The 27379-nt window shown below is 45.7% G+C and overlaps 2 protein-coding genes across 5 annotated transcripts in view; both read right to left on the minus strand.

Annotated features, from left to right (window-relative positions):
* LOC132445682 (ly6/PLAUR domain-containing protein 1-like) overlaps positions 1-5272 on the minus strand; it is a 31311-nt gene extending 26039 nt beyond the window's left edge. The window contains exons 1-2 of the mRNA XM_060035797.1: positions 5060-5272; positions 59-193 (exon numbers count right to left, since the gene is read on the minus strand). Of these exons, the coding sequence (XP_059891780.1) occupies positions 59-193; positions 5060-5108 (184 nt within the window). The 5' untranslated portion in view covers positions 5109-5272. The remainder of the gene's footprint in view (positions 1-58; positions 194-5059) is intronic.
* A 4869-nt stretch (positions 5273-10141) lies between these two features.
* The window catches only part of LOC132475467 (nck-associated protein 5-like), an 80126-nt gene continuing 62888 nt past the window's right edge, over positions 10142-27379 (minus strand). For 3 of the 4 annotated variants that reach the window (XM_060076621.1, XM_060076620.1, XM_060076622.1), the window contains 7 exons: positions 24836-25009; positions 21401-24267; positions 20103-20223; positions 18255-18330; positions 14054-14434; positions 12190-12310; positions 10142-11952 (listed from right to left, as the gene is read on the minus strand). In XM_060076621.1, the coding sequence (XP_059932604.1) occupies positions 12216-12310; positions 14054-14434; positions 18255-18330; positions 20103-20223; positions 21401-24267; positions 24836-25009 (3714 nt within the window). In that variant the 3' untranslated portion in view covers positions 10142-11952; positions 12190-12215. The remainder of the gene's footprint in view (positions 11953-12189; positions 12311-14053; positions 14435-18254; positions 18331-20102; positions 20224-21400; positions 24268-24835; positions 25010-27379) is intronic. The other variant, XM_060076623.1, reaches the window with a different exon arrangement.

Genomic DNA, 27379 nt, shown 5'->3' on the forward strand with positions numbered 1-27379 from the left:
ACTAACCATCACTAGGTTAACCCATTCCCCAATGTACAACAGCGCTAGGCTGACTCACCGTCCTCCATCACCAGCACCTCCTTCTGACACATGTCCTGCACGTTGACCGTGCAGTTGACCACAAACTCTGGCGTGGAGCACTCGTTGCGGGTCATCTCCTCGCACTGGTAGCACTGGATCTGCAGAGCCAGCCCTGGACAGAAACCAATCAGGCAATGGGTCAATCGATCAGTAGATGTGATCCATTCCTCCCTCCCTCCATCCATTACCCCAGGAGCGGCTGAAGGCCGCCAGCCTTGGTTATCCATCCAACCAGTTCAATTTGATTAGTACATTTAATATGGTATTTTTTAAATTAGAAATGTGATGTTGGGCCCAGCCCAGTGTGGCAAGGCATGTCTTTTTTTTTTCGGGAACAACAAGGTGGTGTTCCACAGTGGTTTTAGCGTCTCAAATCCATGATAACAACGGTCTTCCATTAACTTACTCTTGGTTTTTTTTCAAATGGACTTATGACAATGTTAGTGCTCCTGGTTCCACAAAGAACAGCAGAAAAGTGATAATGTTACACAAATAATATTGAAGGTTTTGTTGTATTTATGTAAGCAAAATGCATGTTTTTTTAAATTCCAGTGATATACAGAACAGTAATACATTTTCTAAATGTCACTCTTAATTATATTCTGTATAATGCCTGATTTAATCAATGTAAAAGATAAGCTATTGGGAATTATTTGTTCGAATGTATCGTTCAATTTGTTGATTTTCGACATTGAGAATCAAAGTAAGAGTGTGTCTCCTGGCAGTGGCACCTGAAGCCTCTAGTCCATTGGTTCTCAAAGTGCGGCCCGCGGGCCAATGGCGGCCCGCAGAAACATTCCTGGCGGCCCGCAATGACATGCAGATGTAAGTTTAAATAAAAAGAAAAAATTATTTGAATTTTTTTTATTCTATTATTATTATATCAATATTAATTTAAACAAAAATAAATATAGATAAAGAGAGAAGTCGATTCTCTCTAGCTTCAAATTCAATCCTTTTACATTTGTTAGTTTTAATCCGACTGTATATTACTTTGAAAGGATGAACCTCAGTTTCGTGATTTAGACATCACTTGACCTCACTCCCAGAGGTCCACGGTGCAATGTTCTTTTTCACCACTGGGATGCTGACGGCGTTTCCCGCCTAATATTTTTTCCTAGGGCAGCCCTCAGTCAAATTCTGGGTTCCTAAATTGGCCCTCAGCTGTCAAAACTTTGAGAACCCCTGCTCTAGTCTATCAAGATACTTTGGTTTAGGGTTGTACTTCATATACATTTTTATGGGTTACATATCAATTGTGACAATACAATTATCTTCAGGCAAATGTACCACTTTTATTTAAGACATTATAAAGCCCCTACAAATGTGTTGTCAATGTCCGTAAGAGGAGGCATGGGTGATGTATCAACAGAAAGCTGTCACGGCTCATAAGCTCTCATGGCTCATCTGCAGGTTCAGCGTTCAGCCTGACACTGGCAAGCATTAGTACAATAATTGCTAAGATAAAAAAAGATTAACTTAAATTAACTCTAATATTCGAGGCATTAATTAGGAACGGAAGAGTCCGTCTCCAGGGTTGTTGCTATGTGCTGTGGTCGACTATCATCAAAGAGCTACTAAGTGCCATTACTGTTTCACTTCTCCGCTACTAACTTCCATGGACGAAGACCCTGCTACGTCACACGGAGACATTGCAGTTCAAACTGGTTTTAATAGGAGAGTATGTCATCAGATATGAGTTGAATTCCCAGCTGGCAGAACCCTGGGGACTCTGAACTACTGCTTATTACGTTATTCAATCTTCCTATGGCGTGAAATCTGTAAAGGACAAAGAGTATAAAAATGATCAGGGCCAGCAGCCTTGCGTACCCAGAATGCACCTTTATTTTGTCGCTGGGGTCTTGGCCATGAGCTCTCTGCAGCTACAGGGGCCTGGCCTTGGTGGAAGGGGAAGCGCTGAGTCACAGTTAACCAATGTTAACCACTGTTAACCTGATATTGACGAGGACCCCTCCAGCAGTACACTGGAGATCTCTGCCTAGGATCGGCTGCCATCTTTATTTGTTGTGGTTTGAGACTTTTAGTTTTTCCCTGAAATGGCCGGTCAAAATGTGCTCGTCCTCGTGGCCCATTGTATCATAGCACACTGCCAAATGTCAAGCTGGCTTTCACAATTAATAATGAAGCCCGTTAGACATGTCATTATAATACATTTCATTTGTTTATTCAATTTATAAATGTACCATTTCAAGAATGCTGCCTCCGGATGTTGCTGGGGTAGCAACAGTGGCCCTGGGTAACGGAGGTAACAGACTCTGGAGCGATCGGGAAGACTGACACCACATTCAGCGACACACCGCAAACAATAAGGTTCAATATTACACATTTAAGGTATGGGACCAGGGCTGTGCATCACCAATAGATGTTCATAAGGATGTTTCAGGGTTTCAGGCTGTACTTAAATTGCACTTATAATCCAATGGGTAAACATTTATATTGTAGGGAATTGACAGTCTTAAATGTCTAATTTCAAGCAGATATACAAATCGTAAGTCTGTGGGAAGAGACGTCTAACCAAGGTTCTGTTCCCTGTGTTCACTAAAGATCCCCTCCCACTCCTCACTAGAGTAGGGGGCTAACCCCGGTGTCTCTACTCCTCACTAGAGTAGGGGGCTAACCCCGGTGTCTGTACTCACCACTAGAGTAGGGGGCTAACCCCGGTGTCTCTACTCACCACTAGAGTAGGGGGCTAACCCCGGTGTCTGTACCCCTCACCACTAGAGTAGGGGGCTAACCCCGGTGTCTCTACTCACCACTAGAGTAGGGGGCTAACCCCGGTGTCTCTACTCACCACTAGAGTAGGGGGCTAACCCCGGTGTCTCTACTCACCACTAGAGTAGGGGGCTAACCCCGGTGTCTCTACTCCTCACTAGAGTAGGGGGCTAACCCCGGTGTCTGTACCCCTCACCACTAGAGTAGGGGGCTAACCCCGGTGTCTGTACTCACCACTAGAGTAGGGGGCTAACCCCGGTGTCTGTACCCCTCACCACTAGAGTAGGGGGCTAACCCCGGTGTCTCTACTCACCACTAGAGTAGGGGGCTAACCCCGGTGTCTCTACTCACCACTAGAGTAGGGGGCTAACCCCGGTGTCTGTACTCACCACTAGAGTAGGGGGCTAACCCCGGTGTCTGTACCCCTCACCACTAGAGTAGGGGGCTAACCCCGGTGTCTGTACCCCTCACCACTAGAGTAGGGGCGTACCCCCAGATTCCCCACCCGGCCCCTAAACCTCCCCAGGTCTCTGGTCTGAACGTCTCATCACTCCCCCTCCCCACTGGGACAGTGTATGGAGAACGGACACTGGAGGTAGGGGATGAGGTCACACCACACCACACACACACACACACACACACACACACACACACACACACACACACACACACACACACACACACACACACACACACACACACACACACACACACACACACACACACACACACATACTCATGAAGTAAAGCGCATTGCGTACCTAGAAAATAACTATATAAATCTTTTATTATTATTACTATTAAGTGTAATTTAATATTATATGTTTTTATTATTAAATAATATCAAGGCTCATTAAAATAATATTAGGCTTAAATTTAAATGTAAGTAGACTTCATTTGTAAGCACAATAACAATTTAAGTCTATACTTATTTCTGAGTACAATTCATGATCATCGAATACTAACCCAGATGTATTTAAGTAACTGATGACCTCTATCGATAAGTGCAACCGACTCACAAGACGACAACAAGAACCAAACTTACTTAAAACTAGTCACTCCATTATCCACATTTTCTTTTCTACTTAATACTACATGAATAAAAAAGTTAATAAGAGCAATTGACTAGTATCATATCACCAATCATCACTACATATATGATTCTGATGCGGAGACATAGTGAATCAAACGTACCTTTTTGTTGGAACTCGTACACACACACACACACACACACACACACACACACACACACACACACACACACACACACACACACACACACACACACACACACACACACACACACACACACACACACACACACACACACACACACACACACACACACACACACTCAACTGATAAGCTCGCCTTCAATAATAAAAAGGGCTACCTGCATTCAAAAAAAGATTTAGGCCTGACCTTTTTACTACCAACCCCATAAGTGCGGAGCATTGTGTAGCGTCTAATCCTAGCTAGGGTTGTTGTATATGGAGAATGGGTTTAACCTAGTGATTGTTAGTGCTTGGTACTTGGTTCAATGGCCAAATCGGGATATGTGCCTAACTGTACTCTCCTAACAGTGCTGATCACTGTGCCTAATTAGCTATATCTAGATATTGGCTGCATCTGGTCGAGCTTACAGTTACAGTATAGAACAAAGATTACATGTGATTGTCAAAAAATGAAGAGAAAAACTGTTTTTTGTCCGAAAACCCCCAAAAATATAACTGATGCATGTAAGTGGTGGCTGTGGGGCTTGAACCCACAACCTGCTGTCTGAGAGGTATAGAGAGCAGCCCAGCGATCAGCCACAGGGATACATAAGCAGAGGAATGGGTCTGCCTCACAACCGCCACACTCATTATTTAACATTATCCATGGGTGGATCTGCAACAGATGTTCAGAACGGGACACAACTTCACGACCCTGGGTGGAATAACCGACCATGAACTTTAACGCATAGTCGGTGGAGAGGAGTGTGTTGAAGGCGTAATGTTGAGGAAAAGTAGTGATTGCAAAATTCGTTTAATTATGTATCTGCACCAAGACGGCGGGAGTTCTCATCCCATAATGTTAATTAGACAATTTAACAGATTTGTATTTGATATAAGTCTAATTTTAAAGACTTATCTTGTCTATTATTACTCCAAACTTAAATGGGGGCACGCCAATTTGAACACATCCCGCACATTTACGCATTTCGTAGGCTACCTTTAAATATCTTTATATCTAATGCACTCACCTGGTTCTAGGAGGAGAGAGAGCAGCGTGGTGACGGTGAGCAGCCGCATCCCTTTTGTCTGCTGGGTGGTTTTAGTTTAAAAGAAGCCGAGGAGAGCCGGTGGGTATCCGAGGATCAGCGGTGGTCCCGACGCAGCGCAGCCCACCGCGGTGCGGGCATGGCCAAGGAGGTCCGCGCGTCTTCCCTCACTGCGCTCAGCATCGCACTGCATTGAACTCTGTCTGGGTCTGAGAGATGGAGATGGGGGGGGGGGGGGGGGGGGAGAGAGAGAGAGAGAGAGAGAGAGTGAGTGTGTGTGTGAGAGAGAGAGAGAGAGAGAGAGTGTGTGAGAGAGAGAGAGAGAGAGAGAGAGAGAGAGAGAGAGAGAGAGAGAGAGAGAGAGAGAGAGAGAGAGAGAGAGAGAGGGGGGGGGGGTAATGGTTTGGTGGGGAGGATAAAGTTAAGTTTCAGATCGAGGATTATAAGAGAAATCACCACATCAAGGGATTTTAAACAGCGAACCGAAGACTGCGTGGGTTCGCCCAACCAGGCATCTCTATCGATGGTGGAGGGGGGGCGGAGCATGGACAAGAGGAAGTCTTGATTCAAACGCCCACAGAGCTAAGATGAACCACACACCTGTTGGGTGATGGACTGTGGGTTTAGATCCTGACCTCCACAGTGGACCCTAGACCTCCTGAAAAACAACTCATCCACACAAAGGTGTATGTGCTGCTGGGTGGTGTTGGGTGCTGCTGGGTGATTATGGGTGGTGTTGGATGGTCCAGTGTGGTGCTGGGTGGTATTGGGTGGTGTATGTGCTGCTGGGTGGTGTTGGGTGATGCTTAGTGGTGTTGGATGGTCCAGTGTGGTGCTGGGTGGTGTTGGATGGTGTTGGGTGGTGCTGGGTGGTGTTGGGTGGTGCTGGGTGGTGCTGGGTGGTGTTGGGTGGTGTTGGATGGTAGTGGGTGGTGTTGGGTGGTGTTGGATGGTAGTGGGTAGTGTTGGGTGGTGCTGGGTGGTGTTGGGTGGTGTTGGATGGTGTTGGATGGTGTTGGGTGGTGTTGGGGGTGCTGGGTGGTGTTGGGTGGTGCAGTGTTGTGTTGGGTGGTGCAGTGTTGTGTTGGGTGGTGCTGGGTGATGTTGGGTGGTGTTGGGTGGTGCTGGGTGGTGTTGGGTGGTGCAGTGTGGTGTTGGGTGGGGCTGGGTGGTGTTGGGTGGTGTTGGGTGGTGCACTGTTGTGTTGGATGGTGTTTGGTGGTGTTGGCTGGTACTGGCAGCCAGCTCCCTTTCATATCCCTATTCAATGCCATGCAGCCACAGAAAAGAGAGAAATAATACTTTCAAATATATGTCGGCTTTCCAAAAGCTAATAATGCTGTCTGTGACATTAGGGGGGGGGGGGGGGGGGGGACCCCATTGGAGGTTATTCCCCATCATTCAAAGCGATGGAGAAGCCCTATTGTAGAATAGGGCTATTCCGGAATAGGGCTATTCCATCATGTGGGAATGAGGCTGTGTGTCATATGGTCCAGTGTGTGGTGATGGTAATAAGAGTTCTGTGGTTCTGTGGGGACGCCAGAGCCTCCAGATGAATGGGAGCAGAGAACACTCCCAGCCAGCACCACAGCTGCTCAGAGTAAGTAAGACAATTACAGCCCACGTTTAACCCAGAAGGAACACAAACAGAAAGACACTACACCTCTCAATGGCGAGGATGGAGGAGGAAAGTAATGTCCACTGCGTAACTTCAGCATACTTCTACTCACTGTTTTATTTGTTGGTGTCTCCCTGTTTTTTTCAATGTGCGCTTGTTTCGAGATTACTGTCGATAAACTGTGTTTACAAGATTGAACTATTTTACATTGGTTGCATTAATCAAATCCTTCTCTTGCTCGGTCAATCACAAATGCAATGGTGTTACTCATCTTCAATGAACTCAGGTCCGTTCAGTGGTGTGTGCTTCTGAATTGAACAGCACTCATTTCATGGCTCTCACAAAGTGTTCATGTTTCTATGGACCTTCAGTGAAAGGAGTCCATGTGCCTGTAAAAGTGTAATTATAAGTATGAGGCTATCCTCGACTATGTCCTCCTTCTTTCAAATGTATTGTCATTGGTTGTAGTGGAAACCAGTAACCACCACGACAGATTCATATTTATATATATTTAATGACTGCCGCAGGGTTCCTCTGTTGCAGTGCTGTACTGGGGTGGTAAGTCGTCAACAGTAAGGACTCATGTGTTCACAATGAGAAGCAGAGAGGAGAGATGTTTGCAGAAGTCTAGCCGGGCAGTCCGGTATTCTGTTAATGTTCTGTTAAAGCCCATGAAGACCGAGAACGAGCTCACTGACTCTAGGGAGATTAATCACATTTCATCATGCTGCTTTTCCTGTCCGAGGAAAATAACACAACAAATTACAGAGATAGTTTATAAACGTAGCTCTGGCACAGAATCTAAAAACGTTGGACTTTCCTGAAAGAAAAAACACCTCCATTCTCTCCCCTTATTGGACTGAGGAGTGACCCACAGACTGGAGAGAGAGCGGCCATCTCCTCTAATGATTATCAGGCACCAGCGCCCGGCCACTCGACCGTGAACAAGGCAGCCTCCATGTTACTGAGGCTCGCGGCCTCCATGTAGAGCTTCTATTTGAAGATACCTTTTGGCGTGTATGCGTGCGTGCGTTCACAAATAGCATCTTCAAAGTCTCATAGACGTGAACGATTGAGGATGCGTCGTCACGGAAACACATAACTCTTCCATGGGAGAGGTATGTGGGAGGAGGGGGGGGGGATTCGTGCCTCCAACAGATCAGAGTGTGCGTACTCCCTGAAATCTCTTCACTCGAGGATAAAAACCTGCTCCATCATGTGTGCTGCTGTGGTGATGGAGGGCACACTGTGAGTGGGGGAGGGGACCTTGCTGAAATTATCCATTGGTTCCCCCCCCCGGGGGAGTAATCTACAAGGTGGATTGCTGAAGGGCTGTTTCACCTAGGTCAATCATTTTTTACAGATACTCCAGAAGTTCCACTGTGTTATAACAGAACTTGTGATCCAGCAGTCCTACTGTGTTATAGCAGAACTTGTGCTCCAGCAGTCCTACTGTGTTATAGCAGAACCTCTGATCCAGCAGTCCTACTGTGTTATAGCAGAACCTCTGGAGGGAGCTGGCACAGAGAGCGGGCAGGAAACCGAAAACTAAGAAGAGAGATTTACGCCTTGTTCTTTTTTTGGGGGATATTAAAGAAAAAGGTTTTTGCGCGGGTGGATAAAGCTTTCAGGATGGGTTTTAAATAAGCATATTTCTACAGTGAAAGGCCAAACAGTGTTGATTTGAAACCTTCACAGCCTCCAGCAACATGATGGGTAGAAACAAATATGAAGGGAAAGTGAAAGCCCCTTCGAATCAGATGTGAGCTCTTCTGCATTCAGACTTTAGATATGAATCTAAAATCTGATTTCTGAGACGAGTTGATGATAAATGACATCGAATAAAATTGGACATTTGTGAAATAGCAAAATGGAAATTGGTGAAATGGTCAAATGTGTCCTCCTAAAAAATGAATAGCATATAGGAAACACACCTCATCACCATGTAACTCTCAGTACACCTATCACCAGGGCTCTTATTTTGGAAACCATGAGCCATCAGTAGTGTCCTCTGCTGCTGGCTGTGACCTAAATGGTGATCGCTGCTTACGGTCGCATTGTTCCATTCCTAAACTCTCACTTAACGCCCCCCGCTCGCCTCGCCTGAGTGCACAAGTGTCCCCCTTCAGTCTGCATAACCCGCAGAGCTGCATACACTTTATCCATACTTAGAGAAGGCAGTGTCTTTCCTCTGCAACACCCCGGCATGCTGTGATCAACTCTCACACTCAAGTTTATGTCCAAACAAAATAACACACCACATGATGAATAAATGGATCAATATTTAACAATAATTTAAAAATCAGAAATCATAAAACATATAAACCACTCTTGGTTAGATTATGTTGTCAATGTAATAGGATATCACTGTTTTGTTGTATGCTTATTAGTCAGAAGGAAAAATAGAGACATACAAATTGGATGGTGCATCAATTGTGATGAGATGATGGGGTGCGGCACACTGTTTGAGTTAAATGGGTCCACACATTAGCCTGAGATAATCACTGGTTTACCGCACAATGCGGTGTCACTGTGTGAGAGCGTACCACAGCCAAGGCGGCAGAATAGCTCAGGGCAAATGGATACGCTGGTTAGAAAACAGCAGCTGGCGGAATTTTGTCAAGCAAACGTGATGTACTGCTAATTTATCTCTGTGAAGTTGACAATTTACATTTCCGAATTTAGTTATTTAGCTGTAATTGGCAGCCATTTTTCTTTTAAAGACACACACAGACACATACACACATACAAACACACACATACTTGCAGACACACACATAAACACACACATGGGCACACACACAGAAACTCACAACCAGACACGCATCAAAACACACACACACACACACACACACACACACACACACACACACACACACACACACACACACACACACACACACACACACACACACACACACAGCCAGACACGCAAGCAAGCAAACACACACTCTCACATACAGACAAACTCACATACACAAACAAAAACTCACACTCCCAGACACACACGCAAACAAACACACACACACACACACACACACACACACACACACACACACACACACACACACACACACACACACACACACACATACACATAGGTGTGTGTGTGTGTGGGGGAATTATATTATAAACTGGAGTCAAAGGTGTGGATTTGCCACAAACATAAATGTAGAAAATAACACCTGCAACCCAGCACCGATCTCTCTGAAGAGAGCCGGACCCTGAAGGAAGGGTGCTTCAGCCTTCTGTTCCCTACAGTACAGCAATGGTAATACCGCCATATGATAACCCCTATGATCAATAAGCATTATGCAAGAGAGTGCGTGTGAGTAATGTGCCAGAATATAGAGAATAACCTAACCATAACAAACCTGCTTACGTAACAGCAGGCGCTCCAGTGTCTCACTGATCCAGTCAAACCCAAAGCAAACAGGAAGTCAATGTTGCAGAAGTATTTAAAGAGTTTTATTTTTTGTTCTTTTTCAAACATTAAACAAAGAATGTAAGTGCTACACAATATTCATGAATGAATAGGTCTACTAAGGAGATTGTCACACAGCAAAAATCACTACGAACGCGGTTATAAAAAATATAACAACAACCCAGTGAGGATATTATTAATAGTGAACAACCAATCAACCAATCATGTGCAAGAATGGTCTGTCTTTTACCCGTGTGGAGTACAAATACAGTCTAGAAAAATACAATACTCCTGTGAATGTGATATGCTGTTCAGTGTATGAATCATATCAAAACTAATCAGCCATGCCATCGCCAGCGGTCTGCCTCAGGTCCCGCCCCTGATCCACCAACACATTGTATATGTCTGAATATGTGCTACACCTGTGTGTGTGTGGGTGGGAGGGGGGGGGGTCATATGGCAACAAACATCAGTGCACTCTTACAGGCGTCGGTAGCAAGTGTTCAAACTACTACCCTGTAAGTCGGATATGTGTGATAATATAGTGGGACATCAGTGCAAGATCAGAGACGATCATTAGAGTAATAGCGATGTCAATGTTGTAGGAGAGTGTTTTCAAAGAGACTATGGCTAAATTCATCATCATCATGAATCGATCTGATTTCTGCATTTAGTACAGCGTTGGCCGTTTAAAGTGATATTCTGTGTTTGGCAATTTAGTTTGGCAATTACGCACATGAAAGGCATAGATATCAACAAGGAAGGGAGAGAGGAAAGCTATCCTATAAGAGCTAGAGAAAACCGCCAACATATCGGGGAGCATTACCAACGCGTTAATACATAAATATAAAGAACAGGGCTCACATTAAACGCAGAAGTGCTTCATATCTTACACGACTCTGCACACACAACAAGAGGCTAGAGAAACAATATAGAACCGGAAGATGAATACACTGTTGAACTAACTAACAACGTGTTCAACGAGGTTCGAAACTGTACCGTTTTTGGACGTTGTCCACACACACAGCGTCTATCAAGACATCGCAGAACAATACATGGCGGGTTCCCTGAGCTCATCAATAAGCACTCTGTGCCTCCAACGCGTACGAGGAGGTTTACATGCTTTGTCCCTCACTGTCTTGATGTCATAACTGTGAAATACGTCTCAACATAGAAGCAGTAATAGTAGAAGTATATTATATATTAAAAATAGAATACAGGTTCCATTGGTGAAGTTTTGTCTTTTGTAAACACTTACAGTTACGGACTTACACATGATTACAGTAATATTAGAAACTTGATACGATTTGAAAATAATATAATTTTTTACCCGTATCATACTAAAATGTGCACACTGAGTAATATCTTGCAACATCTTTCTCCCAACTTGATAACTGTCTTTTTTTTCTCAATATAATGACGAAAAGCTGTTGAAAATCATCACATGCAAGTTATTAGCATAGTAAAAAAAAGAGGAAGGAAACAAAGTGTGATGAAGATAGTGCACGATGTCATTGTCGTTTGACAGCTCTGATTCTCAAAGTACGAGCGGAACTAGAATACCTAGTTTATTTTATAAATACTGTATATGTATTTCTATTCAAGCACTAGTGAAGGAGTACATTATGAGGATGTGTTCTACACAGGGATCAATGGTTCTATCATGTCTCCATTACTGTCCTGACCCAGTTTGGTGGATTCTCAAGAGTTCACACACTCCTGTTCAATGATGCTGTGTTTGGATCCCTGGTGGTACTGGTTTTGGTACTGGTTTGCCTTTCTTTTCCACTCCAGGTTCTCTGAGGTTCTACCTGGTTCTGCTCTTTAGTAAATCTGGAAGAGAAGAGAAGGGAGAGGAAGGTAAGACAATGTGTCATCGAAAGAACCCGAAAATAATCTTGCCAGAATTTACAATGAAATCTTTGTCATCATAGTTTCCACATCATTGTTTGACCGTTTGATTTTTGTTCTTATTCAAAAGCTATATTTCTTGAAACTCCAGCAGTGTGAGGTTCAGTGGTTGTTCTCTCATCTCATCGGAATTGAAAAGGGAAATACAGTGTCACTCACCTGGTTTATAATGAGACGGTTCTGTCTCAGTTTGCCAGCTGAAGTCTTGTCTGTTCCTTCTGCTGGCCTGACGTGGGTCTGGTCTTCGATTTGATAAACTTCTTCTTTGGTTCCACCCCACCTGCAAATGTGAATACGGCAAATAATGCGACGCTGTTATTCTGAAGTGAACACAAGAATCTTTAGTCTTCTGACGTATCCATTAGTATTCATCCCATAGTGAAACACAAAGGGATATGGATTAAGGGTACTAGGTAGATCTCAAATTGTAGATCACCCAAAGTAATGGATCATTTCTTTAAATATGTCTTCCTTGATGCATTACTTTCACAGCCAGAATTTTATTTATGATCCCCATGCCCACGCCGCCACAGATGGGGCTTCTGTCTTAATTAGCAGACGACTAGAAAGTGAGGAGAGAATGCACAGTTGCTAAATCAGCACCTAAGCCTCTTTCTCCATGACTACGGGCTGTTATTGTCTTTAGGATAGCATTATAAGCTTTGAAATATTCCGCAATAAAACTTTCCTGCCATGATCTCTGCACGAGCGACTCATTTGCAACAACAAAAAACCAGGTTGGCTCATTTATCTTCTGTCTGGCTGCAGCACACATATACTCTGCTCAATTCAAGTAAACCAAGCGCCGAAAGGTTCCAGGTTTGAGCCCCGATGTCCACCAGAACACCGCTAGGCGTCCTTGAGAAACGACTAATCTGACCTGCTCCATAACGACCTGTATCGAAACAAACAACGGATCACCGTACGCTTCCTTGAGAGATAACAGAGAGGCGAGACTCGGTGACTCTGGGATCCTTCAGATCACACAGCCCCTTACGGCCCTGGGGCTGAGCGCCTTTGGAGCTCACAGGTCGTACACGGCACGCAAATAAGCACGGCTGTGATTCAGCCCTCTAATCTAGAAGAGCTTCCTCTGTCTCCATGGGGTGGATGAAGGACTTCGGGCTGTGGGCCATGCGACGTTCTGAATGATAATGACTTTACTTTAGCATAAAACAGACTCTTAAGACTTGGAGATGGTTCTCAGTTCTTGTAATGACACACAAAACCCTTCTTTGTCATTTTGGGACTATAAATAAGGATTGTGTAGTGCTGTTATCCCTTGTTCCTATATTAGATTTGCTGCCTTTCGGTTTGAGTTCATTTCCATTAAGCAGGAGTGGACCGTTTTATTTAAGAGGGTATAACCACATTTCCTCAAATTATTTCTGCTCAAGAAAAGATCCTTGACATAAAGAAAGTTACTTTAGGCTTTAATGAGAAAATAAGGACTTTTAGTAAAAGCCTTTTTTCTAACGGCAGATAAATGCGTGTGTGTAGTCGATTTCCCGGCTCGGGCGTATGTCTCCTAGCTGAAAGGTACCGTGTTCAATCCCCAGCATCACTGAATGAGAGGCTGAAAGGTACAGTGTTCAATCCCCAGCCTCACTGAATGAGAGGCTGAAAGGTACGGGGTTCAATCCCCAGTCTCACTGTCATTCCCACTGAATGAGACGCATTACCTGCTTCCCAAGGAAAGTGCCTCGGAGAAGTCATGAGAAATCGTAATGTTAGAATTACTTGTGGACAGGGATAATAAATTGGCAGTACACCACACAACCACATGTCTGACACATAGCTGTTGAACGATGTGCTGTTATACTCCTGTGTGGCTAGTGTGGACAGCTATAGCTAGCAGAAGTCCTTTTACTCTATCTCCAAATGTTGTTCCCTTGATTACGTCAACTGAACTGCTCTTTGTACAAATGACAAAAAATAAAAGCTTCAAGATCGACCTTGTTTGACCTTGCTCCAGTAAAAGCCCCAGCATGCCGCTGGGCGTCGGAGCGAGGAGGAGGGTTACCTGGAGAGGGGCGGGGCAGCCGGCTGTGGGACTCGTACACACTGGGGGGGGGCTGGGGGGGGCGGGGCGGGGGGCAGGCCACAGAGGGGAAAGGCACGGACCGCACCAGGGCGACGGAGGAGTCGGACAGGGAGCCGGGGAGCCCCCCCCCCCCGCCGCCGGCCCCCAGGACCCCGCTCGGGACCTTCCAGCGGGGCAGCGGGGAGGTTGCGGACACCTCCTCGCTGGAGGAGGAGCCGGGGGCGCCGGGGGAGACGGGGGAGACGGGGGAGGACGTGGACCTGGGGAGGAGGTGCAGGAGGGAGGAGAAGAAGGAGCAGGACTCTGGCAGCGGGATGGTGCCGATGCCGCTGTCCAGGGTCCGCATCCTACTGGTGGAGCCTGCAGCCGGGGGGGGAGAGGAGCAGAGGGCGGAGGAGGGATGGGGGAGGAGGGAGGAGGGAGGGAGGGGGGAGGAGGGAGGGATGGGTAAGGGAGGAGGGGGGAAGGAGGGAGGTAGAGGAGCAGAGGGGGGAGGAGGAGGGAGGAGGAGGGAGGAGGGGGAAGGGAGGGATGGGGGAGGGGGAGGGAGGTAGAGGAGCAGAGGGGGGAGGAGGAGGGAGAAGGGGGGAGGGAGGGGGGAGGGAGGGAGAGGAGCAGAGGGAGGAGGAGGAGGGGGGAGGGAGGAGGGGGGAGGGATGGGGGAGGGAGGAGGGAGTGAGGAGGGAGGGGAGAGGAGGGGGGAGGGAGGTAGAGGAGCAGAGGGAGGGAGGGAGGTAGAGGAGCAGAGGGGGGAGGAGGGGGGAGGGATGGGGGGAGGGGGGAGGAGGGAGGGAGGAGGGATGGAAGCAGGAGGAGGGAGGGAGGAGGGAGGGAGGGAGGAGGGGGGAGGGAGGGAGGGGTGTTAGTGGGAGGTTAGGCTTATGGACGGACAGGGAAGAGAGGGGCATGGCGGGGGGGGCTGGCTGTAAAAGACGTAACTGCAAACCGCTGGCAGACTCGTCGCTTTGCTCTTTATCCACACTGCTGAACAAAGTGTTTTTTATTTAGCTGGTCTTTTATACAATCATGCAATCATGTGGGTCACCTGTTTTCTACCGGGTTCATTCCTACACACATCTTTACTGAATGTGTCGATGAAGAGCACAATAAACAACAACAGGCCTTTCGTCCGTCATTCATTGACGGACTGATAACACGTATACCTCTGCGGGAGTGCGTCTCAACGACAACAACAGCGTCAGCAGCTTCCTTTGGCCAGACCCCTGAGACAACAGCACCAACTAATCTCACCACACTTGTTTTTTGCACCTATGCAGTTATGCAGTTGTTGATGTTGTTGTTGTTGACGTTGTTGTTGCCCCGGGGGACACCTGAGGCAGTCATGGCCGTCTCTGGTTGATTTAAACCGTCCTGGCGAACAGATGGTCTATCCCAGCCCCCCTTGTGATGTGTCTCTGCTGCGGGGGGGGGGGGGGGGGGGGGGGGCGTCGGGTCCGACCTGATTACTGTACGAGACGGAGCGGGAGCAGGGTAACGATGTCTGCTAATCAGGCGTAGCGTGGAGAGGGACCAGTAATGCAACCGCCCCCCCCCCCCCGTCTGAAACAGGGCGTGGCAGACAATGCTCCGGAATACCGTTCAGACGGAACGCAGTCTGAACCTTAATAGCACTTTAGCTTTACTCGACTAAAGTCCCCAGATTGAACAAGGGCTGGTGATTGGGCTGCTTCACGGTTGAAGGTTCAGAACAGCAATAGAAATGTGTCACATCAGCTGAGCTGTCATTGGTCACCAGTGTCACCAACGTAGAAGAATAGAAACTCAGCATGATGAGAATGAACTGTTGGCAAATAGCCAAATGGCAATATTCTTGGTTTATGTTGGCACACCAAAGTATATACCTAGTCATACTATACTAGTGTGGGTGTGATTACCTGTTGAAGGGATTCGAGGTTTACCTTACGGCTGTTGACCGCTTGCTGTGTCCCTATCCAGTTTCCCACACTCAGAAGACACAGCAGGTGTGCTCTGAACAAGACTTTTGGACTGATATGTCATGCACATTCTCTCCCTCTCTACTCAGACTAGCAGTGTTCACAGCTTCTGCTGTGCTGTGCACCTTCTATCCTGTTATTTGTTGGGTGAGCAATTTAGTGAAAGGTATTAGGATTAAATGGAATTGAATCCTTCCCCTTGGATATTCTGCGATGTAATGTACACGTGGGCCAAGTTGACATCATTTGTGGAGAAGCCTTCTAGTACAATTAGGGCTGCATTCCAATAGATTAAACCAGGGCCCACAATGAGATACAGGAGATCCCTCAGTCTGAGAGCTAGGGATCCAGATCCTTCGCTGCCTTTATTGCTGCTAACGCCTATTGATGCTAACGCCTATTGCTGCTAACGCCTATTGATGCTAACGCCTATTGCTGCTAACGTCTCGGGTTGGGCTTCAAGCGGCGGGACGCGTTTGAGCAGAGAATGGTCATGGAGGAAAGACGGCTGATGTGGAGGGGAGGCCTACTTCAGGGGCAGCGAGCGTGCTCAGCGGCACGTGGGCTCTGAGGGCCACCTCGTATCGATCGCGTGGGTCTAGAGCTGGAAGTGAACAGGAGGCCCTCTGACACTGGCCCTCGCCTGCAACACGGCGGGGCATCGATCGCCCCCAGCTCTGCTCATCCTTAACTAGACAGAGGGAGGATTAGGGCTGGTCCCCAGTCCCACCCCCACCCCCCACCCAACCTAGAGACACATCCACCCCCAACCATCCAACCTAGAGACACATACATGTAGATCATTTTGTTTGCATTGGATCTAGATCTTTATTTATTAGTTGTTATGAATTCATTCATTTATTCCGTTCTCACTTCCTTTTGTGGCAAACTCATTTCTGGTTATTATAAAGCATCTACGTACTTTCTGTTTGCTGGTGTTTCATTTTTTTCTATTCCTATTTTAACTCCATTCTCCTCTTGGATCGGGACTGTTCTGATATCTTTGGGGATAGGAGGTGGATCGGAAATGTTGTCCTATCTTTGCTAAGCTAATTAGATACATCCCTCAGGTACTTTTTATTTTTAAATCAAATCAATTCAATTAAACAAATACAATAATTGTATTAGAAATCACCACATTTAAGGTGTGACAACAAGCATCTGTCAATAAATGCCAACATGAAGAGAGATGTCTCATTGAACTGAAGAGACTATTACAGTCATCCCACTGATTACACTGATTCAAATGATAATCAGTTTCTGTCTGCATTGAACTAGGATGATCTTCAGAATTACCATCCTGTTGGCGGTCCTGTCCTCTCTCCAACTGATGTAGGCTCAAGAGCATTACCTTTACTTAAAGAGCAGTGTCATCAGTACTGACATATACTGCATGCATAATACATGACTCAGCTAAAGGACGTCTATACGTCATTTACATTCTGACCACTATTAAAAAGGGGAATTAAAGAGTTAATTCCTGGGCAGGAAACATGAGCAAATGGAATATCGATAGACCGTTAACGAGGTGCTTGACCCTCAAATTCAATGGGGGTTGATTTGACTGCCACACTACAGGATATTTAGTATTTAATGTTCAATTGAAAGTGCTGAATTATACATGCTGTTTATGAGAATGAAACTGCGAACCACAAGAGAAGTAACTCAATTAAAAATAATTAAATGTGCAACATCTCTTGTTGGGAATTTAATTATGACGACGCGAGGGAGGGAGAGCCGAGAGAGTACGGTGTTAATAACTCATCTGCTCCACGATGATTGTTGGCCCCTTACAGCAGGACCGTGTGATATTTACGTCTTAAATCCAAAGCACACCGCTTCATATTTGAAGTGCAACACAACAAACAAACAGAATCGTATTGTTGTAGGGCGAAGAACACAAGATTAGGAATGTTGTGAGGCTGTATGTCTTCCCTCCCTTCCAATAGGACTCCCTTTGCCTCCGAGAAGAATGCATCGGAGTGTTCTGCCTGTGAAAGAGCACTGGCTCTCTCACTCTCTGTTTCTGTCTCTCAGTCTCACGATAGGTCTCCTGAATAAAATAAATGCAAATAGAGCCAACAGGAAAATCAGATGATGTAATATCCATCCTAATTATAATAGAAATATCATTTTTTTATATAAATATAGTGCATCCATTTGATGCGTAAACAAATTCCCGACCAATGACAGCAGTTAACAAAGCAAGCAAAACCAATTCCTACCAATGACTGCGTCCTGGGCGGGGCATGTGACAGATAATCCGTTCTCCCGGTCGGTTCTCTGGGTCATCACCTGGGTCTTCGTTCAGAAAACACAAACCAAAAAACGAATTAACGAAGTGTCACAGTATTCTCAAAGTAGTCTCTAGTTATGTGATTAAGTACCCAAACACAGGCTCATTAAATGAAAGAAACCACTGCCACTGTCTGCTGGCAAAACACCTTGTGCTACACACCACCCTCCAAACACCACCCACTAGACACCACCCACTAAATAACATTCACTAAACACCATCCGCTAAACACCACCCACTAAACACCACCCACTAAACACCATCGACTAAACACCACCCACTAAACACCATCGACTAACACCATTCACTAAATACCACTCACTTACACCATTTACTAAACCCCACCCGCTAAACACCAGCCGCTTATCACCACATACTAAACACCACCCACTGAACACCACCCACGAAACACCACCCACTAAACGCCACCCGCTAAAAACCACCCGCTAAAAACCACCCGCTAAACACCATCCACTAAACACCACTCACTACACACCACCCGCTTTACACCAACCACTTAACACCACTCACTAAACCGCACTCATTAAACACCACCCACTAATACCACCCACTAAGCACCCATTACTTAACACCATCCACTAAACACCACTCACTGAACACCACCCACTAAACACCCATCACTAAACACCACCCACTAAACCCCACCCACTAAACACCAACCACTAAAAACCAACCAATAAACACCACCCACTAACCACCACTCAACCACCACCCACTAACCACCAACCAACACTACCTTCAAAAAACACTGACTAAACGCCTCCCATTAAAGCCTTCCTTCAAACACCACCTGTTAAACACAACTAGATACCAAACAGGATTGATCTAAACTTAATGAACTTACCCAGAGTGAGATACAATCATATCATATAACTCATAAGATATTCACATAATTAAGTATTTATTAATGATAAATTAATTTGGTTAAATCCTGACAAGCACAAAAATAATAATCTCAGTATTTTTGGAGAAAGCCAGAACACTTGAACAGTCTTCCTTTATCTTTTATTTGAAATATTTCATCTGATAACATCATAGTTTGACTTGTAAATATAGTTTATGGAAGAACTTTATGATCCAGTAAGTGGGAGACTGAGACAGCTTAAACCCATCTTGATGGACATTAGCAGCCAAGCATAATGGATGTGTTAGCACTACATTTATTGAAATGCATGTTTGTAGTAACAGTGTGCTGATGAAACTGCCTGAAACAGAACTTGAGGAGGAGGCGGGGGGGACTTTTGACTGTGTTCGCATTTATCCAATCCACCGCATCTCTCCATTTCTACCCAATTACCTCAACTTTACATCACAGACACGCCCGCTATCTCAAGGTCACGAGTCTAATATCATGGGGTTCAATAGCCCTTCTCCTGAATAACATTACGGTACGAAGAGACACACTTTATGACTCCCTAACCGGGCGGCTAGAAGCAACCGTACACCTGGACAACACACAGGTACACACAACCCGGAGCAAGTACAGCATGAGGGAACACACCCTCTGAGACCACAACAGCAAGGTCTTCCTTCACTAACGATATCAGTCAACAGTTCTAATTGGCCATGCATCAACATTATCAAATCAGTCATAAGGAAACTGTGGTCGCCCACAGGTTGAAGGACGGCCATCAGCCATCTTTTCGGTGGTCATTTGCGAGATCGGGGCTTTGCATGGCGTAAAGATTTGGACCTTCAGACCACACGGTTCAAGCCCTCCTATGGCTGCAGCGCTGGTGGGGTGAGGACATCGTACCTTGGGGTCGGCGGGGCCCGGGTCAGCGTGTCCCTGCATGTCAGGGACAAGGGCGGCTCCCGGGCAGGCGGTTGGGATGCAGGCCCGCACCGCGTCGTGGGACTCCCTCCTACCTACGGAGCTTTAAGGAGCACAGTTTGGTCCCCAAAGCACAAGAGGAGGTGGAGGAGGTCATCTAAAAATCACTGCCTTGGCTCCCACATGCCCAGGAGTGCATCTGTCTGATCGATGACCCTCTCTACTCTGAGAAGAAAGCCTGGCTGGGGCGGAGTTGGGGGGTCCTGTATAAGAGCAGGCTCCCCGCCCCCCACGCCTCTCAGGGGCTAACAGGGGTGATAGATGCCTCTCGGAGCACTTGATGAAATGGCCGGGATATAGGTGGCGGTAAATCAGGGCTTTGGCAGGGAGGGCTATGAAGAGATCTGCTGGAGCGCGGCGTGATGGTCGAGTTTTCAGATGAAATAGGAATGAAGGGAATGAGGTAATGGCACAGGGAGGAAGGGGTGCTGGCTTAATGCAAAAGGGCCATTACTGAAAACAGCCCATTGTTACAGCTGCCAGATTTACAAAAAAAACATTCCATGAAGCTGATTTATAGAAAGAAAAGAATATTCAAAAGACCTCCAGAGCTAAGAAATGAAACAAATACCATGTGGTGCTTTGCTTTTATTGTGGTTAGTTTAAGAAAACTTTTAACAATAATGCATTTCCTAAAGTTGAAATGGACATTCCAGGTCCAGAAAGTACAAGCCCTCTCCAGGATTTATAGACAGCCGTGTGGATTTGGTAATAAGCAAAACACGGAGGAACGATAGCTGGTGAGGTCCATGCGTGGAGACAAAATGTGGCAGGACTTTTACTTTCTGAATCTTCCACAATTTAACTCAAGCATCTCTACAATAATGGGCACACAGGTCCTTCTGAATGACAATGGTGCATTAGTGTTCATCGTATTCAGCAGAAATGTACGTCACAGTTAATGTGGAAGGAAACATTTTGTGACAAACAAAGGCAAACAGAGTACCACATGAATAAAACATGACTAGTTATAAAGAAAGCATTTTGAACAGTCAGAATAAGTAGTTTATTTTCTTATTTTCTTCTTATTTACTTATTTCATGATTTTGGCTTAATCCTTTAATGCCATGTTTTTATGACTGCATTTTTTATATTTGCTTAGGAAACATACTCTATAATACGATATATATTTAATGAACATTGATTTCATATTGATTAACAGCGATCTATGTAATATTAATATATATTATTGACTTTGGTTAATTTGTTGTATGTCTTACCAGTCCTTTCCATCACTTTTCCTCCTCTCTTTCTTTTTGTCAGACTTGGTCTGTTTCCCTCCCAGGAGAGACGTTATCTTCTGCTCCTTCTTCTCTTCCTTCACTTTAGACACATCCATTTTCTTCCCACTGGGAGCCGGAAGTTTGCTCTTTCGGAAGCCAAACCAGTTGGCCAAGCTGGATCCAGACTTTTGTTTGGCATCGTTATTCTTCTCCTGTTCCTGAGATTTGTGTAGATTCTCCTCTATTCCGAGCATTACCTTTTCCTCAATAGTGGTTATGGCGTTTTGACTCTCAGGCTCTTCTGAAACGGGCTCCCCAAATGCGCTGGAGAACTGCTGCTCTATCTGTAGTCGCCGGGCCTGCTCGCGCTGCAGCTTCAGACTCTGAAGTCTCTCGCTGGACGATGCCAGGTGCGAAGGTACCGGCAGTCCTTCCTCGATGAGGAAGTTGTTCAGTAGCGACCGGTTCATGGGACAATGGTAGCTGCTGGAGCAGCTTAGACTTCCAGAGAAGACGTCACCCAGAGAGTTCAGAGAGCTGCCCGACTGGGTTTTGATCTGGGTGCGGATCTTACCAGATCTGTTTGAGTTCGGCCTGTCCATGTACCGCGCCCCAAAGCTCTGGCTACGAGCCTTCGCCCCGGTCATACCCATGACAGGCTTGAGAGGAGGCCTGGTTGATACAGACACGGAGCGTTTGAAAAGCCAGCCCTCCTCGTCAAACCCCCAGTCTAACATCACGCCACTGTCTGCTGCCACGGGTTGGACCGCCGGCTCAGAGTCCAAGGAGCTGCAGCGAGTCTCAATCTTTCGGTTGATTTTCTCTTTCGCGCCGACCTCGTGCACCCCATGTATTATCTGATAAGTATGGGGTTCCTGACTAAATGTCTCAAAGGACTGGAATCTTTTTGCAGAAAGGGCAGGTTTGTTATGTCTCCCCAATACCAGAAATGTACTGTTCCCTTGTCCTGGAATGACCTCTATCGATTTAGCATTTCCAGGAAGGGTTATCAGTGCAGCTCTTGAGTTGAGATTATGTGCACTTGTAGCAGACCCATGGCCATGAATATTGTAGGGGGTCTGAGGCATTACTTCGGAAAAGATGGGTTCCCCTGGTATGACACCTTGATCTAGTACTGCAGAGGAAGCACCATTTTCATCATGGCTACTCATTGTCATAGACGGCTGAACACACTCAGAAGCACATGATTCTTGAACGGGGACAGAGGCGGCGGCTGGTGTCCGGGTCGACTTGGGAGTCATTACATTGACATGGGAATGTTTAGGAGATTTAGTTACATCTGGTGTGTTGGATCCTTGAGGCGACTTTGCACTGCAGACTTTTGCCTTCCCAGTTGTAGTGGCCGGAGATTGACCACCAGATTTTGGGGTTTTGGATGAAGGTTCCAGGCTGGATCTAACAAGTAGCGATGTGCTTCTACCTGGTGGAGGTGGTGGCGATGGAGACCGAAGTTCAGAGTGGGAAGCTTCAGCTTGGGTCTCCTGGTGTCGGTGTTTCAGTGAAGTGCACGGGATGTTGGAGGAGTCTGTGTCTTCTGGCCCAGAATCATTATTTGATATAAGCTTAGAAATTTGGGCAGGAGCTTTGTTTGGGCTCTTGGGGCAGTCAAGGGTTACAGCTGACTTGAACCCCTTGCCATGGTTCATTTGGGGAGAGAGCGGAGACGGTGGCGCCACACTCTCAATGAGTCCTGAAGGGCTGCTCCCAGCAGCCCCATCACCTCGCTCCACTTTGGTAAACGCCCCTTTGCATGAACCAGGGGGCTTGCCAAGGCTGGATCTAGGGCCAACAGCACTCTGTCCAGGAGGGTTTGGCTGTGGTTTAGACTTCTGAGCTTGAAATAGTTTCTGGTGAAGAGGAGAATGCAACTGCTTTGTCTGGTCTGATCCTCCGTCTGCACTCTTGCTCCGGAGAATGAATGCTTTACGCGCCGAGTCACAGGCCTGAGGTTTTAGTTTCTTCTGCAAGGATTCCAAAATGGCAAGGTCATGGCTGTCCCCACCAGCCTGACTCGCCTGGTCTCTGACATGAGGGGTGTCCATTGAGGAGCTGCGCTGCCTGGCTTCATCTGCACTGTCTAGAGCTCGTTTGGCGGCATTGTGGATAGAGGAGGTCATATTGGTGGTTCCCTTCTCATGTTGCTTTGAAACCAGCCTGTCATGTTGCTTTTTGACATAATCCAGTCTGGATTTGCGGTCAGCTGTTTTTTCTTGGTTGTTATTTCTGTCATTTTGTTTCTTCAGGCTTGATGGCTCCTCCTCATCAGCATCCAGGTGATTTGGACTCTCTGTTGGGCTAACACCCGGTTTCACTGTGGGACCTTCCAAGAGGAACTCATCAGGGACCGGTGAAAGGAACTGGCCAGGATTTCCTTGAGGCTTCATAGGGTCCTCTTGTAAATGACCATCAGTTTCTGTGTCGCCCAAAACAGTAGAACTGGTGTCCTCCAGGCAATGAGAATCTTCTGTGGACTCACCACAAGATTCCTTGACAGACTTTGGGGATTCCTCATCACCTTCATCAGAGTCTGAAATCAGAGTAGCAACCGCTGCTTCCGTTTTGAATAAAGGTGTCCCTGGTTTTACATCCGCCTGTTTAGGATCCAGCGCCTGTGCACCAGACCTGGCACCGAGGCAGTATATCCCCTCGTTGGAGGTCATGCAGTCCTTGTAATGCGGCGCGGATGCAGGGGGGGACAGTCTATTGGGACTGCGCGTTTGGAGCCTCTTAAGACCCTTGAGGATATGGCCCTCCTTCCAGCCCAGCTCGGCGGGCTCCGGCTCTGCAGAGGGGTGGCTCGACACCGACCCGGCACTCATCCTCTTCTCTCGGCTCGTGGCGGACTGTAAGAAGTAGAGAAACAAGACTTTAAGGACTACCATCGCTATGAAACCATCGCATGACTCGTGGCGGTGTTAACCCTAAAGGGATGGGCAACAGAATCCTCTAAACACCTACCCGATATCATTTGAGAAAAACTTTCGAAAGGTATATTAATAACATCTCCAATTCAGCTTATTCAAAATGTAGGAGTCTAGTCTCCATAAGGCTAGTGTAAGGTTATGGGTCAGTGCCCTGGCCATGTGTGTGTCTGGTGATTGGTCACCTGCCTGGCTAAGTAGCCAGGAGGGAAATAAACAACATCTTCTAAATCAGATTCAAGGAATTAAAATTCTTGAGAGAGTAACATATTTCATGGATCATAACGTTCTCATGCTTAATGCACACCTTTACGATCAATAATGACATGTTAAGAAGTAAATTACGGATTTCTGTTGTCCACTTTTGTTTCACTTTAATGAAATTGGACCACATGCAACAGGCAACATATTTGACATTGAGCGACAAGGAAGATGGATCGCCCACTTTTAACAGTTACCGAACTACTGTTGGGGAGAGGCCGAGACCTACCTGTTTGGACGAGCCGCGACCCTCTGCCCAGGTGTGGGATCCACTGGAGTACTCGCTGCAGGTGCTGGATAAGGACAGCTCACTGCCACTACAGCTGCTGCGAGGGCAGGTGAGGCTGAGCAGGCTGGGCCATCTCCCGGAAGCAACGCCTGACTTCCCGTTCTTCTGGACCTCCTGGGAGTTTGTTAAACAAAGCCCGCAACATAAGATCACTGGGAAGTTGGACAGATGTTTTACTGAATGTAAACACGATGTTTTGTTTTATGGACCTTGTTAATGTTGCTATGTCCAGAGGATCGATGGTTTGAATTTACCGTAACCTGACTACGATTTCGGTGTATAGATCCACCTGGTTTAAATAATGAATGACAACAAACGCCAAGTAACTGTTTATTGAAAGCTGTATATCAACAGCCTTTCTAATTATGCCCACCCCTTCCTTGCCAGTAGCTCTCCTCTGGTGCTTCTACGGAGCCACATTATGAACCAGCTGGTATTCACCAGCGTCTCTCAGCCCTTGCACTGTACTTCAGCACGAGGGCGTCCGATGGCCCTTCATTTGTATTTGTCCCAGATCTCCAATGAATCAGTATGCTGGATACATTGCTGTCTCTATCTATCCAGCAGCTAATTGGTGGAGGGAATGGTATTTTCTGCTCCACTAGTCATATGGCCTCAGGTTTTAATATGGCTGCTTCATTTTTCTCCGAGCTAGGAGGTATGTCACAGCGACTTGATGCACGCCTGGCTCAAGAGATTCCTCTTCCTGTCCTTCTGGGAATGTGGGCCATCAATCTAGCTGACGGCTTCTTGCTGTCTTTAGTTGTATTCATGGCATGTCATTTTAACACAGCACACAGTAAATAAAATATAATAATAAATAGGTTGAATATCGCTTGAAAAGCTTCTTCTTAGCTTTTTATAGCCTCACCCCCACCGAAAATTTTAAATAAAAATGTTCCAATTTTCTTATGCTCAATGAAAGTTAAAATCATGTCCACATCTAATCAAATATAAAATTCCGGTAACCCTTCCTTTTACAGTCCCCTAATTACTAGGTATTTACCCGGTATATACATGGTAAATCATAGTGTATTACTGGGTAATTGCCACTGGTAATAAGAAGGTAAATACAGAGGTAGTTACCCGGTAAATACATGGTAAATCATAGTGTATTACTGGGTAATTACCACTGGTAATAAGAAGGTAAATACAGAGGAATTATCCGGTAAATTATAGTGTATTACTGTGTAATTACCACTGGTAATAAGAAGGTAAATACAGAGGAATTACAGCTGAAGTACCAAGTAAAACCTCCACTATTACCCATCAACTCAACTAAGTAGCGTGTAGTTGTAACTGATTTAGGTTGGTAATAACTCCGATATTGTGTACTTCCTAGGAAATTAGGCAACCAATTCTTATAAAGACCTTTTATCCAAGGTTTATGTTGGTAACAGCCCAAATTTAATGATGTACTATCTAGAAATTAGCATAGTGCTTTCCAATAAAATACTATTTCTTAGTTATTATTCATAGCTACACCCATTTAGAAAGGGTTTATTCGATTTACCACTATGGAATTACTTACCTGGTAACAACCCTCTGCAGGAACAGTTTTCATCTAGTGTCATGGTACATCTTCTTAAATACTGGGTACAAAGCCGTTTGTTTCCATGGTATTACCAGGTTCTTACCATATAATTTATAATAGATTCCATTATCCATGCAGTCAACACAAACATGTACCATGTACGTTCTGCGACGTTACCAAGTAAAACACGACAACTTACCCAGTAATTAAGCTGAAACTGTACTGTAAAAGGAAGCCTCGTTTGTTTCCATGGTATTACCAGGTTCTTGCCATATAATTTATAATACATTTCATTGTCCATGCAGTCAACACAAACTTGTACCAAGTACGTTCTGCGACGTTACCAAGTAAAACACGACAATTTACCCAGTAATTAAGCTGAAACTGTACTGTAAAAGGAAGCCTCGTTTGTTTCCATGGTATTACCAGGTTCTTACCATATAATTTGTAATACATTATTCCCTTTTCCATGCAGTCAACACAAACTTGTACCATGTACGTTCTGTGACGTTACCAAGTAAAACACGACAATTTACCCAGTAATCAAGCTGAAACTGTACTGTTAAAGGAAGCCTCGTTTGTTTCCATGGTATAACCAGGTTCTTACCATATAATTTGTAATACATTATTCCCTTTTCCATGCAGTCAACACAAACTTGTACCATGTACATTCTGCGACGTTACCAAGTAAAACACGACAATTTACCCAGTAAGTAAGCTGAAACTGTACTGTAAAAGGAAGCCTAGTTTGTTTCCATGGTATTACCAGGCTCTTACCATATAAGTTGTAACTGGTTATTCCCTTTTCCATGCAATCAACACAAACCATATATGTTCTGCAACATCGTTCACCAGTAGTTAAGCACTTTAATTGTTGTTATAAAACCCCAAACCACTGTTGATGAAAGGCATATTAGAATTAAACAAAATCAAAGGCTTATCTTTCAAAC

This window comes from Gadus macrocephalus, chromosome 17 (genome assembly GCF_031168955.1).
Source record: "Gadus macrocephalus chromosome 17, ASM3116895v1".
NCBI classification, from domain to species: domain Eukaryota; kingdom Metazoa; phylum Chordata; class Actinopteri; order Gadiformes; family Gadidae; genus Gadus; species Gadus macrocephalus.